This window comes from Crocodylus porosus, unplaced genomic scaffold (genome assembly GCF_001723895.1).
Source record: "Crocodylus porosus isolate Cpor-Errol unplaced genomic scaffold, CroPor_comp1, whole genome shotgun sequence".
Classification (NCBI taxonomy): domain Eukaryota; kingdom Metazoa; phylum Chordata; order Crocodylia; family Crocodylidae; genus Crocodylus; species Crocodylus porosus.
The window spans coordinates 6,695,640-6,713,435 of NW_017728939.1; the positions used below are offsets into that span (position 1 = coordinate 6,695,640).

A 17,796-nucleotide genomic window follows, 5' to 3' on the forward strand; every position below is an offset into this window, starting at 1 on the left:
GATTTCGGGCCAAGATTTTTCAAAAGGATTACACCAGTCTCTAAAATTGCATTTTTCCGCACCAGAGTTTTTGACATCCCAGAACAATGACTTGCATACACATTTCAGTTGCGGGGCAGATCAGGCAGGGTCTAAAACTGCTCGTGTCCCTTATAGACCTGGACATCTCCCTTTTCCCCTGGCCCATGCATCCAGCACCCTGTACACCAAAATGGGGGGTTTGAATTCAGAAAACATGGAGAATGCAAATTTATGGGTGCAGTTATAATTTTGGCAAATCTGACCTTTAAAGCCAAGAATCGATGCTCTTAAATGTCATAATATTTCCTTTAAAACATTTTACTGAATGTTTAACTGGAAAAAAACCCATAAATGAGGCTGTAGTATAGATAACTTGGAACTTGAAATGGTTCAATCGTAAGTATGATGATGTCTAGGTTGCCGGGTGCTGACCTGGGGAAGAACAGAAACCCATTATTCAGGTGTAGAAGTTGTGGGGGGTTGGTGTAATGAAGGTTGAGTACTTTGAATATGTGTTAGTGTAGATTGTGTCGCAGGAGTGCACATGCGTGTGTGGGTTTTTTGACTAGCAGTTTCTGTTGGGCCTGTGTTTGTGTCCTTTTTCTGCTTGGTTGTGTGGGTAACCGTGACCCTCCATTAATTCTGTCTTGTCACCTCTTGTTCCATCTTGCTGCAAATCTGCTGTCTAACCTGCTAGTTCTTAGTTCAGGCTGAGCTCCTTCAGACATTTTCTGAGGAGTCAGAATCACTTTTCCTCTGTTTTGACCTCCCTGAATAAATCAAGCAACTATTGGACAGAACAGCACTGGCGAGACATTATATGCACTCCCCCAGTTCCTAGTCTCCTGCAGTGAAAACAGTAAAATACAAAATAATTAAAAAACAAACATGGGCTTTTATACATAAAATATATTACAAAAATATATCAATAATATATACTTCACATCATTCAATTAATTTATTTTCATTATTTTAATTTTAATTATTAATTGGTTGATATACTATTTATTATATTGATCCTAAAAATGTATTGCAAAATATATTACATGGAGAAATATTTACAAATAAAATACAAATGTTTACAAAAAAAATACAAAATCATAAAAACCTGCGGGCTTCGGGCTTTGCCCATCCTGCAAAGCAGTTCATTACTTTTAAGAAAAGGAAAAGCATGCGCCTTTTCTGCCTGGGTGAAGCCCATGTTTCAAGAGGGTGCTTTGTCTGAGAAGCCTTGCCTGTTGTGAGATCATAGGAAAGCAAGGCTGGAACAGACCTCACAAAGTCATCTAGTCCAGTCGCTTGCTCGAGACAGCATTGTCCTTGACTAAACCAAGTGTCTGTCTAACCTGCTCTTAAAAATTTCCAAGGATGGAGATCCCACAGTTTCTTGGGGTAGTCTGTTCCAATGCTTGACCATCCTCATAGTCAGAAAGTTCCTCCTAATCTTTAACTCAAATTTTCCCTGCTGAAGCTTGAGGCCATGGCTCCTAGCCCTGTTGCTTACAGCCACAGAGAATATTCTGTATAATTGCCCATCAGATATCCCAGGATAATATCCAGCATCACTTAGACTGCTTACAGACATTAAAAAAAACAACGCATTTTATCAGAAGAAGCAGCGCGTTAGTTTGCCGCAGCTCCACCCTCGATCAGGTGCTTCAGTCGGGGCTTTTTGGCAAAGCTCATTCAATCAGCTATTAGGTAAAGGTGACCCAAAAGCCCCACTAAAGCACCTAAACTATACACGCATTGAGTGAGCTGTGTCCTACTAATGGGGTGCCTCTTTTGGGCATGCGCTGAGCTACGTGCAAGAGTGTGCCACATTTAAAGTAAGGCGCCACTTTTGTTTAACTTCTGTAAGCAGCTTTAGGGAATAAGTCTAGCTGTCACAATAGCAACGTTGTTAGTCAAGACAGCTTTAACTGTGAGATCTTCTGTATATTTTCCAGAGACTACTTATCCATCTTTTAGCCCTCTGAATGTACTGTTCTAAAGCCAGGGGTGGGCAATTATTTCGGGTGGAGGGCCACTTACTGAGTTTTGGCAAGCCATCAAGGGCCACATGACGCAGCCAGGGGCAGATAAATATTAATTTTCTAAATTTTTTAGGGGCCCCGTGGGCCAGATAGTATGGCCCGGCAGGCTGCATTCGGCCCACGGGCCACATATTGCCCACCCCTGCAGTAAGCAGACCTGGACCTTAGGGATGGGTGACTGCCCAGGGCACCATGGTCAGGGGGGTAACACGCACGCATGCATGCATGCACACACAAGAACAAACCATGCTCACAGGAGCACTCTCCCCCTGCCCTTCCCCATCTGATCCCTGGCAGGAGGGAGCAGTGCCCAGCCCAGCCTGCCCCTGCACCTCCAGCAGCTGCTCAGGAGGACCCAGACTGGGCATGTGCTGGCGGGTTGGCGCCTGTGCCAGTCCACTCGCCTTGCTCCCACAGCAGCAGTGCCTATCGACTCGCCTGCCTGGCATACCACGCTGCTCCGCCTCCCTGCCAAACTGCACCCTGTGCCCCTGCCCACCTCTATCTGCCTGTTGCGGTGCCAGTAAGATAGCTATATCCGATGCTCACTGAATCTGGTAGACTCCGTGTTGGCTGGTTGAGTAACTCTGGCAGAGGCTGCTTTTGCTGGTTCAGAGAAATCTTAATTGGAGCAAGGGACAGACTGCTTCAGATGGAAGTATTTTCCAGGTGGACAAACAGAGAAAGTTACTGACCTTGCAAGGCTCTAATACCAAAGATCTTAAACTATATCTCACTCCTGAAACACGTAGGACATCTCATTCCTTTAAAATCCACCTTGCCACAATGTTAATCAAGCCCTGGCTGGATCCTGATTACAAGGCTCCTTCCAGGCAGGATGGTCTGGTAATGGTGGCGGGGCTCCGGTGGTGGCAGCAGCAGGGATCTGGTGACAGTGGGGCCAAACATCTACAGGGTAAGTGGACCTCTCACTCGCTCCATGTGATGCTGATGGCCATGTGCAGAGGGGCTTTGGAGGCCTGAAAACTGCAGCAGACTATGTCTCCCAGTCATGCCCCTAACTCCTATACTCTTGGTGGGCTCCCTAGAATGGCTCTGGGGGTTGGATCTGGCTCACGGGCCAAATGTTTGACACCCCCTGCCCTATTATAACTGTGGTCTTAGAAGTACTGTAGGGAGCATAAATCTGGTGTGCACCCTCCCTCCCTGCTTTTCAGAAGTCCTCAGCGCCCTGGCCTTTAAATTGCAAGGGGACTGTCAACCCTACCCTTCGTGCCCTTACATGGACCACGAGTCTCTTGTGGCACTGACAATATTGCTAATCAAGAAAAAACAATCAGTCTTGAGCACATGTGATGCATGCACAGTTAGGGTGGGGCCCATGCTAGCTACCTGTGGAGAAGTAACTGTTATAAAAGTAAAGGTCTTAGGGGTGCATGGAACATATACATTTAATTCATTTTAAGAGATTTTGATGACCACTTTCCCCTATGCATCACTGAAAATTTCACCCGTAATCCTAAGTATATATCAGGTAGTTAAGGGTAAATTTTTTCAGAAGCTCCCACGCTCATTTTCAATACTGGCTTTGGAACCAAAGACATGTCGAGAGCTAAAGGAGCTTAGGCTTGAACATACACAAGTCACTTTTGAAAATGAGGTTTAGGCTCTTAAGTTATTTAGCCTCTTGAGATTTTTTTTTTTAATTATTATTATTATTATTATTATTATTATTATTATTTAACCTGAGGCTTAGTTGGAAAGGAAGGTGCCTGTAACAAATAGCAGATCCTGTTTCTTGTTTGGAACTGTCTTGAGCTTTAATGACAAGTCAACTTGCTTTCTTAAGGATGACTGCCTTTTAAGCATCAAAACCTGAAGCTCATTAAGGAAATGGAAGGGAAGAGAAGTTTGAAAAGTGGAGAAAAAAAAAAGCAGAATTATTTTTGCTTAATTTTCAGCTTGAATGTGGGTTTAGCATTTTAACTGTAGCATAAACTCCATGATATTTGCATTCTGCTTAGGAGAGATTGTGTTGGGAGGAGAGAGATGCAGATGAAGGAATTTGGAAGCAGACAGCAGGCAGAGTGGAAAAGCAGGCTGCAAGTGGAAGCAGAGAGGTGGAAACGGTTGTAATGAATAAGAGCAGCATTTGTGCTGTGCCTGGAGTACCGACTTACACCAGCTCTTGAGTATCTCTCTGCCCTATAGCCTTGGCCAACAAATTCCTTGGGGCTGGAAACTTTTTGTCTATTTGAAACAACTCCCTTTGAGGAAAACAAGGACTCAGTTGACAGGGGAAGGAGGAAAAAAATATCTTTGAACTGCCTGTGGTTTCTCCATCCTTCGAAGACAGCAAGGAGGGAGAAGAAGCTATGGAGGTTAGCTAAGGGGGTTGTAATGTAGGAGTAAAGGATGGGATTTACCGAGAGAACTTAGGCAAGAAATGTCAAGAAGGGTTTTGGTTTTTTTCTCCCTTGACAGTAAGATGCATTAGGTTATGGAAGCACTTCCCCAGGGAAGTGGTAGCACCTCTGCCACTTGGGATGTTTAAAATTAGACTAAATACATCATTAGTAAATGCCCAGTAGAGAATAAGCCTCCACTCATGGGGAGATGGACTGAATGACCTAATACGGCTTTGCTTCCCTCAACATCTATGTTTCTTAATAGGCATAGCACAGTTTCCACTGCCAGCTGCTAAAACAGAACCGATTAATATTTCATGGCTATGACGTCACCTGAAGGCTGTATTTTAATGGCTTTAGCATAACCATGAAATATGACTTTAAGTGCAATGTTCCCCCAATAATTCTTACAGGCCTCTACATAGTTAGCATCGCAGTGTGAAACCCAGTCAACTGTGCTCCAAGTCACAGAATTGCCTCTTGTTTTAGCCCTCTCCAGCCAGTCGCTCTTGCCCTGAAATGGACTTTTTGCAGGCAGGTCCCTGTGCTCAAGCTGACCTCAGTGGCTTTCCTGCCAGATTTCACGTGCCTGTAAGGGTCGACCCAGTTGAGGTGACTAGCAGGATTGGGGCCAGCGGAACGTTACATAATTCTTGATGGATGTGTACAGCAGTGCTTATGTGTGCAGTATGTGCGGGCATGTCAAAGAAGATGTGCACACACTAGCTGAATTGTAGTAAGACTACAGTTAAAGTTGCAAGAGGGTTTTAAATCTGGAGAGACTCATACATATGGCCAAGATGTTGCAACCAACTAAGCCAACGAAGCCCTCCCTCCTCCTTAAAATTAGGCTTCTAGTGACCATTTTTAGCATCTGTCCTAAAAACTGAAAGACCTCCGCACCCCAACCTTTCCCTTAATGGATGTTGAGCCACTTTTGGAATCTGGGAAATGCCAGAGGCACAGAAAATATAGAAGATTTAACACAAAACTCCTACAAGACCTATAAGACCACTCCTAATGTCAGTTCTGATACTAGAGTGTTGCAGACAATAACCCAAGAGGTAAAACGCAGATGGGTTTTAAAGGGTTTAACCAACCAAATGTACAAATGTCTAAAACAACTCAGAAACCTTGGCAGGGTGCATGACTAAGCAATGAAATTCCAAAAATGTATATTGTTGTAACCCCAGTCCTTTCTTTCCTTTGCCCCTTTAAATGTTTCTCATTTGTCTTTTTACCTCTGGGCTTAGACTGGGCGGGCTTAGACTCTTCACTTAGAAAAAGGTTGTGATCTATATTATCTTATCACGAGCCCACTCACATGGTGTCGGGACACCTCCAGTTTTTCAGGGCAAGTGTGTGTCTTACCTGCCTAATAGCAGGCTGTGCAATTTAGATCATGGGTGGGCAGTTATCTGGGCTGGGCTCCTTAATGAGTTTCGGTGACCTACCAAGAGCCACGTCTCTCTCCCCCTCCCCATCCCTTCCTCCTGGGGCTGTGACCAGTATAGAAACCTGAACCCACCTGTAGCTTTAGCATGCCCCCCATTGCCCCCACAGTCCCCCTGCCCGCAGTTTTAGCACATCCCACTGCCTGGGGATAGGGGGTGGGGTGTGCTACGGCTGCCTGAACCTACTTAGAGCTGTTGCACACCCCATGCCAAGAGCCCTGACCTGGAAGCTGCTAGCCGCGTTTGGGCAGCTGTGGATGTGGTCAGCAGCTGCCAGATCTGGACTTGGGGGCAGGGTGGGGGTGTGCAGAGGGTCATGCTACAGCTTCAGGCGGGTTCATGCTTGCATGCTGGTGGCAGCCCCAGCCTAGAGAGGGAGAGAGCACCCAGCACACCGGAAGCAGCCCTGGTTGCTTGGCACCATGCAGTTGCCAGAGCCACCACCCATCCACAGGCTAGATCCATTCACTTGACAGGCACCTGCCCATGGGCCAAATCCAGTCAGTTGGCAGTCTGGATCCAGCCCATGGGCCATATTTTGCTCATCCCTAAGTCAAATGAAGTGGTTGATTGTATTATAATCATTTTCCTTTGTAAAGTCTTGTGCTCCATCAGATATTTTGATTGCAGTGCACACAGGGGCAGATGCCATGCGGGGTCCTCAATGCTGCATAGATACCTAGATCAATAGCCCTGTATTCCATCTGCCTAAGCTAGGGCCAATGCCGCAAAAAGAAACGTGACGTTTATTCTTACACAGCTACCCTATCATCATCGGAGCGGCGTAACAGGTATCAACCTGTCCACGGTCCCTTGTTGGGAAAGACCTGCAACAGGCCAGACCCTCTACTAATGCAAATCAGGCTTGTTTCTCTAAAATCAACAAAATACTGCCTTTTCACAGCAACTGGGCACCTACAGGGCTGTCTGCAGTAACACTGGCTTCTCTTAGGAGCTTCGAGATCGGGTGGGGAATGCTGTAAAATGTGACCAGTGCTTGCTTTCCTAACATTCCTGCATCAGGAACCATCTTCTGCTGGCTTGAAAGGAAGACCTGGGTATAACACCAAAGTAATGCTTTCCTCTTTCTGTGCTTCTTCCCCCTCACCTGCAAAGGTCATGCCAGAATATGGCATCTGCAGGGTTGCTCCGTGTGGGGGTAGACTACGAGCCTTGGATGTGACACATGTATAGCAACTCATCTCCTTGTCTTTGGGTGACACGTCTCTCCGTGTGCAATGGGAGTTGTGTGATTTCTTTGATCAAATGCCAGTACAAGGATAGAGCTCTGAGAAAATTAAAAATAAGCCAATATGTATCTGTCTAATATAACCAATATATATCAACTTTAGTTGTTCAGACTTGCTTTTGCCAATCTGCTGTTAATCTGGTATTATCCTTTGTATAGCGCGTGTTGTTTGATTTATTCCTCTTTCTGCTGCCTGTGGCGAGTTGTCATTATGTACCAATCAATGACCTCCTCCCCCCCCCCCTTTTTTTTTTTTTTTTAACTGTCTGCTCCCACTTTGGATTTGGGAGAGAATATCGATCATAATTTTCCTGTCATCTCAAATGTGGCATATGAATCACTTTTTGTTCCTCCTGAAAGCTTTATCTTATTACAGGGAAGAACAAAAACCAAAGACCCTGTTGCTTCAGCTCCTTGCTGGCACAATTGTTTTCTGTTCCCTTTCCAGCAAAAGGCTCATTATGTGTGTTTTCTACCTTTCAGCTGATGATGCTTGTGGAGGGACATTACGGGGACAGAGTGGAATTATCTCCAGCCCTCATTTTCCGTCAGAGTACAGCAACAATGCAGACTGTACGTGGACTATTCTAGCGGAGCCTGGAGACACCATTGCCTTGGTTTTCATGGATTTCCAGTTAGAAGATGGATATGACTTTTTAGAAGTCACTGGAACGGAGGGATCATCACTCTGGTCAGTGATTTGGATTTTTTTTTTTTACACGCTTGTGTATGTATCTAATTAAATCTGTGCACATAGAATTTTAGCTGTGAAGTTAAATATTCATGGGATAGCTTGTGTTCACTTTGATTTGTGCCTGAGCAAATAGCATGAGGACACTTCCAGGAGCTGAAGATTTTTTTTCCCTGATCCATAGTCATGACACATTTTACATGTGGGTTCCCCTGTCCCAATTCCTTGCTTAAGACTTACTATGATTAGTGCCTGTTGCACTTACTGTGGTAAGTGCCTGTATTTTTGCAGCCTGCCCAGGGAAAAAAGGGGTTCTGTGGTGTGTCTTTGGGTCACGGAAATAATAAAACCTGGACAATAGTAGCCTTAATGCCCTCTTTTGTCTGATTATGGCTAAATACATTATCAGGCAGTTAACTTTATTGTCACTGGACCTGTGGCAGATGTGCTGCGGTTTGGTTTGTTCTGCGTACAGGAGGCTGCAGAGAAAAATTAAATATTCCTTTTCTCTGATTCTACTAAGTTTTTAGCCTGACTGCTGCATAAATATGCATGCTTTCAGGAAAAGGGGCACCTTTTATTGGTGAGGAATGTATTACTCAGTAGTCGTGTCCAGTTCGGTCGAGTTCCTTAATCTACCAGTAATGCCACCGTGGTCGGGGCAATGGTATCACCAGGGAAAGAGGGAGCATGTACTTTGACAACTGCCTTTTGAACACATAGCATCCAGCAAAACAAAAACTCCAAAAGTATTAGAGGATGCCCCACGGGGATTTGACAAGGTTGATTCTTTGTTCCATGGTTTCAAAAGTTATAAAGAAGCTTGTGTTTGATTATTAATAATGTTTTGCCGAAACTTGGGTCTACTGAGACTTTGGTTTCATTTTATATTCCCTTGCTACTTAGTGGAAGGGAGTGAAAATTAGAGAGGAGGCAGCCCATCATTTCACCATCTGGCATGCAAATAGAGATGAACCCAGGTGAAAGTCCCCGAAATCCCAGATTGCCGTACCTCCTAACCTCCTAAGCCCCAGTTCTGGGGCTCTTGAAATGTTCTGAATTAACTCCAGGGATCCAAACACCCACATTTTTTCACTAATTTGGGTTGAAGTCGGTCTTCTGTTTTCTATAGTTATCTTTAATGTAGCTTGAAAATGGGTGCATGGAGGGCGGGGGGAGTAGCTACATATATATAAACTAATTGATTTGGCGTTCCTTTTCACGAATGATTTGTAAGGAGAAAAATAAGCATAGTTAAAGAAGAGGAGAACTAAAAGAATAACTGAAATGGGTGATAGGAAAGCAGCCGTGTTGTGTATTGGAGCAAAAGTGATCAGTTAAGTATCAAGGGAATTTACTGTAAATGAAGAGGCTTGGTTTGGAGGGGCAAGTTCATGCCTCTGAGAGAGAAGTCTACATAAGAGGGGGAAGATCCCAGGGTTTGGGCCCTGGCAAAGAGATCTAGTCTCTGCAGGTTTCCTCGGTCGTGGTGGAGGGTGCATGTGTGCGTGCGTGCATATGTTTCGTGCCAGCTTACTCATCATACCTCTGTCTTCTTACCAAGGATCAAATAAGAAACAGGTTGTGTGATCCTCCTAGAACGAGGGAATAACCAGGTTTACCCAGGCAGAGGACAGAATATGCCCTTCCTGTATTCTTAGATCCCTGATTCTTTTATTTCGGATGCAAATAATTCTCAGCAGTTAAAGTGGTGGAAGGGCACAGGGATGGGAAATGTGTATGTGCCACAGAGGGAATCGGTACACAGATGTGAACAAAGTCCTGCCAAAATAAGGGAATGCTTGAACTGGCTAGTAGTAGTAGAGACTGAAAATTAGAGACAACCTAACAGATCTTTTACAATGGAAGGACGAGCGGAGAGAAGTAACCTGCTTAACAAGTGGAAGACGTTTTTTGCAGCATTGTTATCTTGTGCTTGCGAATGTAGTGCTTGGGAAAGCGTGCTTGATTGACAACGACAGAAGTCATGAGGTGCATCCAGTCTCAGGAGCAGCTGGTTAGGACAGGAGCTGAAACGAAGGAGGGTAGCATTTTGATACTAGTTGAAAGGTTCTTAATGGCAAAACATCACCCCTGCAGCTGCGGAAGGGGAGGCTGGAAAAGATGTCAAGGGGAGTGATGTGAGGAGCATCATTACAGTAGACAAAGGGTCACGCTAGCTCACCCGAGCTGTCACTCCCAGCCGGGTCCTTTGCAGCACTAAAATCCCTTCAGCTCCTGTAGGGAAATGGGTATCTCCATGGCATCAGGCACTGTGATCCTCTGCTTTCTGCGCACCCTCAACATCACGCTCAACTTCCTGCTGCTGCTAGATGTTCTCTTAGACCCCAGCCTGCCTCAAGAAGAGGAAGAATTAAACCTTGGAAACAAGTGAAGGAGTCACCTGGGATTACTGGCTGTAAGATTAAATTACGATTATTTACAAGGCTTTTGCCACTGCTGCAAATAACATTCATTTAAGTAATTTATATTTGCCCAGCAATTATGAGGGAATAAGATTTAAGTGTGCGGGATCTAGTAATATGAAGCGGCTTCCAAACCGTATACCAGTTGTTTACTGTTCCCTGGACTCCTTTGAAAATTAGATGTTGCTGTTTTATGAGCAAACTGTTTTTATCAGCGTGCATTAATATTTTAGGGCACCATTACTTCTTAGCTATTATGCACTGCAGTAAGGATCAATGGGCTGTGGTGTGTACAGTAGGGCTCGAAGCAGTTGGATAAAAGGCAAGCAGTCTTCAGCCCATGGGTGTCGGTAAGGCAGTGTTGCCTCTTGGAAGCCTGTGGAAAAGGAAATGATGCTCATTTAAGGAAATCTGTGTAAAAAACAAATATTAACATGGAGGGTGTTAATAAACGCTAGGTAGAAAGTTTGAAACCAGCCAGCTAATTTAGGAGTTTAAGTGCTGCTGACTTTCAGTGCTGTATTTCCAAGGGCTTTGGTTCCTTTTGCAAATGAAACTTGCGTTTGGAAAATGTTGTCCCAAAATATACTTCCTTGAGAGTGATGTTCAACCCTGTGACAAAGGCTCACATAGGCTACGGACAGAAATTACACATAAACCGGTGTAAGGGATTGGAAACCGATTCAGATCTGTAACACAACAGGAGCTTAGTCCATATAAACTGCTTTCAAAATGTCCAAAACCAGTTTAAGATAAACCTGGATGGATGTAGCATCAGACTCAACTGATTTAGGTTAAATTGGTTCATTGAACTTGTGTCCTAGATCCACTCCAGATTCAAGGTAACTAACAGTTCCCCTAGCATCCCAGGTTGCTTTGCACCTCCCCTGCAAACCCCTTCTTGTCTAGCCTTTGCCTAAGCTGTCTGCTCCAGCAGAGGCGTGCTCTAGCATCTCCCAGATTTTGGCCTGGGCTGCTGCAGGCATGTGGCTGCAATTCCAGAATCAAAAGTGAATGTCTGTTCACTTGCTTGTTGGTTCAATCAGCGCAGCTTAGACTAACCTGCAAAGATTGAATCAGTTCAGCCTCAGGCTTTTTGACTGTCTTTATTTAGCCGTAACACCTCTGCTCTTCTGGTGTCCTCCAGATAGGTCATAAGTGGCTCATAACATGTGACTTCCTTCCCTGTAATTGTTCTGCAACGAAAGACTAATGCGATGGGCGATTAGCAGGAAGTTCTTAGGTGGATCAGCCACTATGGTAGTACTGCACGGGTGAGTGAAACACAGGGCATGGGCAGATTTACTATCCATGGCAGGAGCTGCTTCCCACACCACGCGTCTGGCCCTCCTAGTGCCTTCCTGACATGCACATAGATTCCGACCAGTTTGCAGGACCCAGTTTAGTCTTCTAAAGAAATAAACTTTTCAGCCCCATAAGCAAAATTAAAAAGATTCCTATTTACATTTTCACTTTTCAAAGCTAGCCTTCTGTACCCAGAGCCTGGTAATTAAATTCAGATGACTCATTTTTTCCCATTTTTTAAAATAATTTTTGCCTGTGGGGGGGGGAACTGAATCTCGTTTCTACTCTTTAAATATGTTGATATGATTCAGCTTGAAAATATCGCTAGGAACTCTTTTTCTTTTGTGTCTCTGTCTTTTCTTTATGAAAACTGAATTCTAATTATTGGTAATGTGGCAGGCTCATGGCTAAATAAACCATTCCATCTAAGTACCTTGCAATGACATATTTCATTTAATGAGTATTATGAACAGTTTTAGTCTGGTCCAGAAATATACACAAACAACATCTAATTTTGTCCTGTATTCTGCAGTATTTCTGATGTCTCCCGGAAGCAGCAGAATATTGCATGACAGAAATATTTACAAGAGCACCAATCCATGCAAATTAAGTGAATTTGATTGGGGCAAGTATAATTAAAACTGCTGTTTTCCTTGCAAGAATTGATGCAGCCTCACATTGCAAGCTAAATTCTGCAGTGCTTGTGCACTGATATGTAAAGAATGAAGGGAATGAAATTGTACATAAAACATAAAAACTGCCATTTACTGGCTGGGTCAGGCAATAGGTCCACCCTGCCCAGTATCCTGTGTCATGCAGTGGCAGGGAAGAGATGCTAAAAAGGAAGTGTGATCTGGGTATTACTGGGGTTTTTTCCACTGTTTCTCCCTCATTTGCAGCCTCCAGCATTAAAGATTTAGGGCAGTCTTTGTAGCAGAGGGGAGATTTGCCCTCTGCACGATGGATTGTCTTGCCACTTCTAAAGAAGTGGGAGGAAGAGGAGAGCAGAGCAGAGCGTCTGAGAGGAGATACTGGCTCACTCTCCCAAACACAATTGTGGGGTTGCGGGCAGGATAATTTTATGGATAATGAGTGCATCTACACAAGATGCTACTGTGTAGTATCTCATTGCTACTATGCAGTAATGCTGCTAGGGAGAGCCGGCCCTAGGGGGTTGCAGGGCCTGCGACATATCAGCCTGTGCGGGGCCTATGCAGGAAGGCAGGGGGTGGCAAGTAGCCGGTGGGGGGAGAGGGTGGCAAACAGCCAGAGCATGAAGCTGGTGGCTCACAGTGGCCACCTGGAGTGGTGGCACCCTCAGCATGCACCCATATCACTGTCTGTGGGGCCTGTACAGCACTGTCCATGGGGCCCCCAAAAGCATGAGGTCTGGGGCGACCCCGACTAGCCCCCTCCCCCCCCACCCCAAGGGAGAGCTCTGCCGGTGGCCATTAACCATGATGTGACATTACTGTGCAGTAGCTCGTTGCCAGTGCATAGTAACATCTGAAAAAACCATGCAGCAACAATACTGTGCAGGAACACCAGTTATTGCACAATTATTGCTTATGCAAGTACTAAATGACTGCGCGGTAACAACTGCACAATCCGCCGCTCGTGTAGATGCAGCCAATGTGTACTGGATCTGGGTTCCTTCTACAAGGCCTGTGTTTTGTGTACTGGTGATACCTACTATGCAGCAATACTTGAGGAATGTGGCAAAGCCTAGTCTTTGTTATATTTTTAAATACCACCCAGCGTCGGTGAATAGGATTGCCTACCTTGCCTGTTCGTCCATGCTCTTCAAGCACCTCTAGAAGCCGTGCAGACAGAAGGCAAATAATTCCAGTCTTTACTGCTGAAACTGTTCCATTCATTCAACCCCTGAGCAATCAGTAACTCAGTCGCCACGTCAGTCACATCTACCAAACTGCGTCCGCGTCTTGACACATGAAACTGCCCACTCGAGAATGCAATCCAAACCCTCATTCTGCTCATGCCCTCGGTCGCTCAGGCATCCATGGTGAGTTTAAAGTGAAAAGATATTGCAGTGCCAAGCATCTGTGTGTCAAGTGGAGCAATAGAAGCTGAATAGCTATTTGAGACATATTAATAAAATAACACGTTTACAGCTCTTTTAACTGTTGTCGCAGGTTTTCTTTGGGACCTTGGGCCCAGATTTCCTTGAAAGGTGAGAAATAAAATTCTAGCAAGGAGAGATGGCAGTACCGTTTTTTTACACTGCAGAAAGATGCCTGTAGCTGCCTCAATTCTTCTTGATGTGGTTTGGTTGAACTGGTTGACCTAACCCTGGGCACCGTTGACTACAAAATGGATGAGCACTTGGTGGGGAAGGAATAAGAAACACCTGTATTGTCATCCATATGTAGATTTGAGGGTGGTTGTTTTTTTTTTTTTCAGTTAAAGCTTTCTTTACATCTAGGTTCAACAGCTATACAATCTAAAATGAAAGGGGGCTCTGGGGGGGGATTAAACTAGCAGCTAATCCCTAAAGAAGTCTTGAGCATGTGTGCATTGGGTTGGGGTCTTTCCTAGTGCTGCTGTAAGGCCCTTGGCTGTCATTTCCAGGCTGCCCATTTATTTTGGGCATACTGGCCTCCAGTGCCCAATCTGAATCGCCATTCTCAGTTGTGGAGGTCCAGCTCCCATAAAAACTTTGGAGCCCAGGAGTCTGTAGCCAGTATCTCAAAAACTGAAAATACAAACATTTAGGGGCCACAAGGCAGCCTTGAGTCCTGTGCACTTGTCGCAATGCTCGCTCTAAACCTATGATGGATTCACTAGGGGAGCCAAACCATTTCTTCCAGGTAACTTGGTTGAGTACATCTCAAAGGGAATGTCCCAGGATATTACACAACTGTCCCTATATGTTCCCTGCCTGGCTTTGGATACTTGAATCTAGCTGGACAAGATTCAGTGATAGCCTGAATTATTTCCCCTCTTAAATTATTCTCCTCCTTCTATATAATCTCATGGTCCTTATACCAGCTCTCTTTCAGCCATGTCAGTATATTTTACAGCTTCCTTTCCTCCACCCCCACAAAAAAAGAGGATCCAAAGAGGTTATAGCAAATCTGATAACCTAAATGATTACCAAGCTACTTTGCCTGATGGATAAAATACCCCTGAAATTTATTTTCCTGGTACATCACAACAAGAGGTGCTCCCTGAATGATTATGAGCTACGTTTCTCTTAATAAGAATGGTAGCCCAGAAGGGCTCAATTTTCCCGTATAGTCTGGTGGATAAAACACTGGACAGAAGCTGAGAGAGAGGTTCAAGTTTCTGTTCTGTTTTATATGTGCCTTAGGATAAATCACGTAAGACTATTTCAGGCGTAGAGGCATGGCTTTACATTACTTCACTCAGGTACCAGTAACAGGCGAGCTGTGGAGTACAGAAATCAGGACAGGCTACTTTACCCAGGTTATAGCTACAGTATAGAAATACCTTTAGCTTCTCCTGCCTGTCATTTAAAATATGAATGATGCTTCCTCCTCCACTCTTATCTCTGTCATGTCAGTTTAGATTGTACCTTACTGGAGCAGGGACTGTCATACCCAGTACCAGCACACTATACTGCTACTGTAATACAGCTAATAAAGAATAATGATAGTCAAGGAAACACCACTGAGTAATACAAGTCAATAACACTATGTCTGATTTTATTATTTTTAGATGTCACTAAGGAGTGAATTGGAGCTGATAACCTTCTGGGAAGGGTCTTGCAAATTAACAGGATGACTCTTGATACGTGAGAGCATCAACTAAACTAACTTTTAATAGGCAAACTACTTGGTCCGATGGGATGCCAACTAGAATATAAGAACTTTGAAGGATCTCTACTGACCCCCCACCAAAAAAGGATTCGGAAGGAAAACTTGAAGTGTGCATCATTATAGTCTGGCTGGGAAAGCAATTAAGCTAAACCTCCCAAAGATAAGAACAGAAAGACAGGAAATTAAAATTATGTGTTTTTTCAGTTGTTTTTACAATCATATTTAAAACCTCAACTGAGCTAGGAGCTTTATTTTGCTGGGTGCTGTAGAAGTCCCTGGCCAGGGAAGCATCTGCATCAAAGAGCTTGTGATCTAAGTGGACAAAATAGGTAAAGGGTGGGCAACCTTGTGTTCCATATTTGTACAGCACCTAGTGCAGTGGGATCCTAGTCTGTGGCTGAGAAGCCTACATGCTATGGAAATACCAATAGAATCACAGAAAATGAGGTTGGAAGGGATCTCAGGAGGTCACATATAGTCCAACCCCCTGCTCAAAGCAGGACCAGCCCCAATTACATCATCCCAGCCAAGGCTTTGTCCAGCTGGGCGTTAAAAGCGTCCAAGGATGGAGAGTCCACCACCACTGTGGATCACCTTGATCCAGTGCTTCACCACCCTGCTAGTGAGAAAGTTCTTCCTAATATCCAATGGAAGCCAAAACTTTTCGTGCTGCAATTTGAGCCCGTTGCTCCTCATTCTGTCACCTGCCACCACTGAAAACAGTCTAGCTCCAGCTGCTTTCGAGCCCTCCTCCAGGGAGTTGAAGGCTGCTATTAAATCCCCTCTGTCTTCTCTTCTCCAAACTTCACCAAGTTCCCACAGCGACTCCTTATAAGTCATGTGCCCCAGCCCCCAAACGATTTGTGTTGCCTTCTGCTGGACTCTCTCCAGGTTGTCCACATCTTTTCTATAGTGGGGGGCCCAAAACTGGACACAGGACTCCAGATGTGGCCCTCCCCAGTGTTGAGTAAAGGGGAATAATTACTTCCCTTGATCTGCTGACAACACTCTGCTAATGCAGCCCAGCATGTTGTTATTTTCTTGGCCACAAGGGCACACTGGTGAATCAGATCCAGCTTATTGTCCACTGTAACCCCCAGGTCCTTTTCTGTAGATCTGCTGCCCAGCTAGTCAGTCTCTAGCCTGTACCAGTGTATGGGCTTCTTCCATCCTAAGTGCAGGACTTTGTACTTGTCCTATTTGAACCTCATGAGATTTCTTTTTGGCCCAATCCTCCAATTTTGTCTAGGTCACACTGAATCCTAGCCCTACCCTCCAGTGTATCTGCTACGCCCCCCAGCTTGGTGTCATCTGCAAACTTGCTTAGGGTGCACTCCATCCCATCTTCCAGATTTTTAATTAAGATATTGAACAAAATAATACAATCAGCAGAACAGAGGTAGCCTAGAGAGCGTCTGCCCAAGTCTCTCCTTCCTTTTACCACTTGCTAATTCGTAGACAGCTCTTTTAGCAGCGAAAGCGGATGCTGCAGATTTTGTGTCTGTGCAGTCTTTGCTGGGTGATTGAGTACTCCAGAAATGGTGTCCTTTACTGCACTACCATATCCTGAATTTAAATATTAACATGTCGATTTTCTTAGAACCAAATGACCTGTCACTCCATGAAAATTCATTTTAGTTGTGAAACCATTTAATAACCCTCTCCCCCCTTGCCAAACAAATTAGATTCATCTAATAAAACTGACCGATATCCTGTTTGTTTGACTGTGGCGTAATGCCTGCCATGCTTGGATGTTCATTAGGTGTTCCTTGATTGATGTCTCTCTTGCCAGCCTAATCTTCAGCTGAGAATTTAACCTGAGATGTAAATAGTTTTGAAAGGTTCATTATGAAAAACAAGCTCCTATCTAAAAGCACATCAGATGACTATATTTTCTAGATCCTACAAAATCAAGGTGGCAGAAGAGTGTAATTATCCAGATTGGAATTTGGCCAGACAGATGTGTCACTGTTGCCCTCTACTGCTGCAAAAAGTAATATTTTCTTCCAAATTGAAAGTCATCCCTGTGTGACTAGCACTCCTTACATACCACCTGCACCTTTAAGGCAGGAGCAAGGCTTTGCTTAGCTCCATGTTCTTTGTGCATACGGGTGAGTTGTGCCCACAATGACCTCAAGGCAAAAGATGCTGCATCTGAGTTCTGCCTGAAAAACAGACCCTTAGATGGTATAGTGCCTAGGGCTGTGCAAAGCTTCCGGTGCTGATTTGATTCAGAGGAGATCTGGCCTGATCTGGTGGCCGAATCTCCAAATCCGAATCAAATCAGGGGACCAATAAAAAGGTCCAAATCAATTCAAAGGTCTCTGAATCTATTCGAAAAAGATTCGGAGAGCTTTAATGATTCAGGCAGGGAGCTGGACCCGGACTCCATGCTGGTAAGCAGGGGGAGGGGAAGGGGGGACTGGAGGAGGGGAGAGGGGACCA

General features: G+C 44.7%; 1 protein-coding gene across 4 annotated transcripts in view; it reads left to right on the plus strand.

Annotated features, from left to right (window-relative positions):
* CSMD2 (CUB and Sushi multiple domains 2) overlaps positions 1-17,796 on the plus strand; it is a 640,139-nt gene that overhangs the window by 213,262 nt on the left and 409,081 nt on the right. For all 4 annotated transcript variants that reach the window (XM_019547773.1, XM_019547775.1, XM_019547774.1 and 1 more), the window contains exon 5: positions 7,613-7,820. In XM_019547773.1, the coding sequence (XP_019403318.1) occupies positions 7,613-7,820 (208 nt within the window). The remainder of the gene's footprint in view (positions 1-7,612; positions 7,821-17,796) is intronic.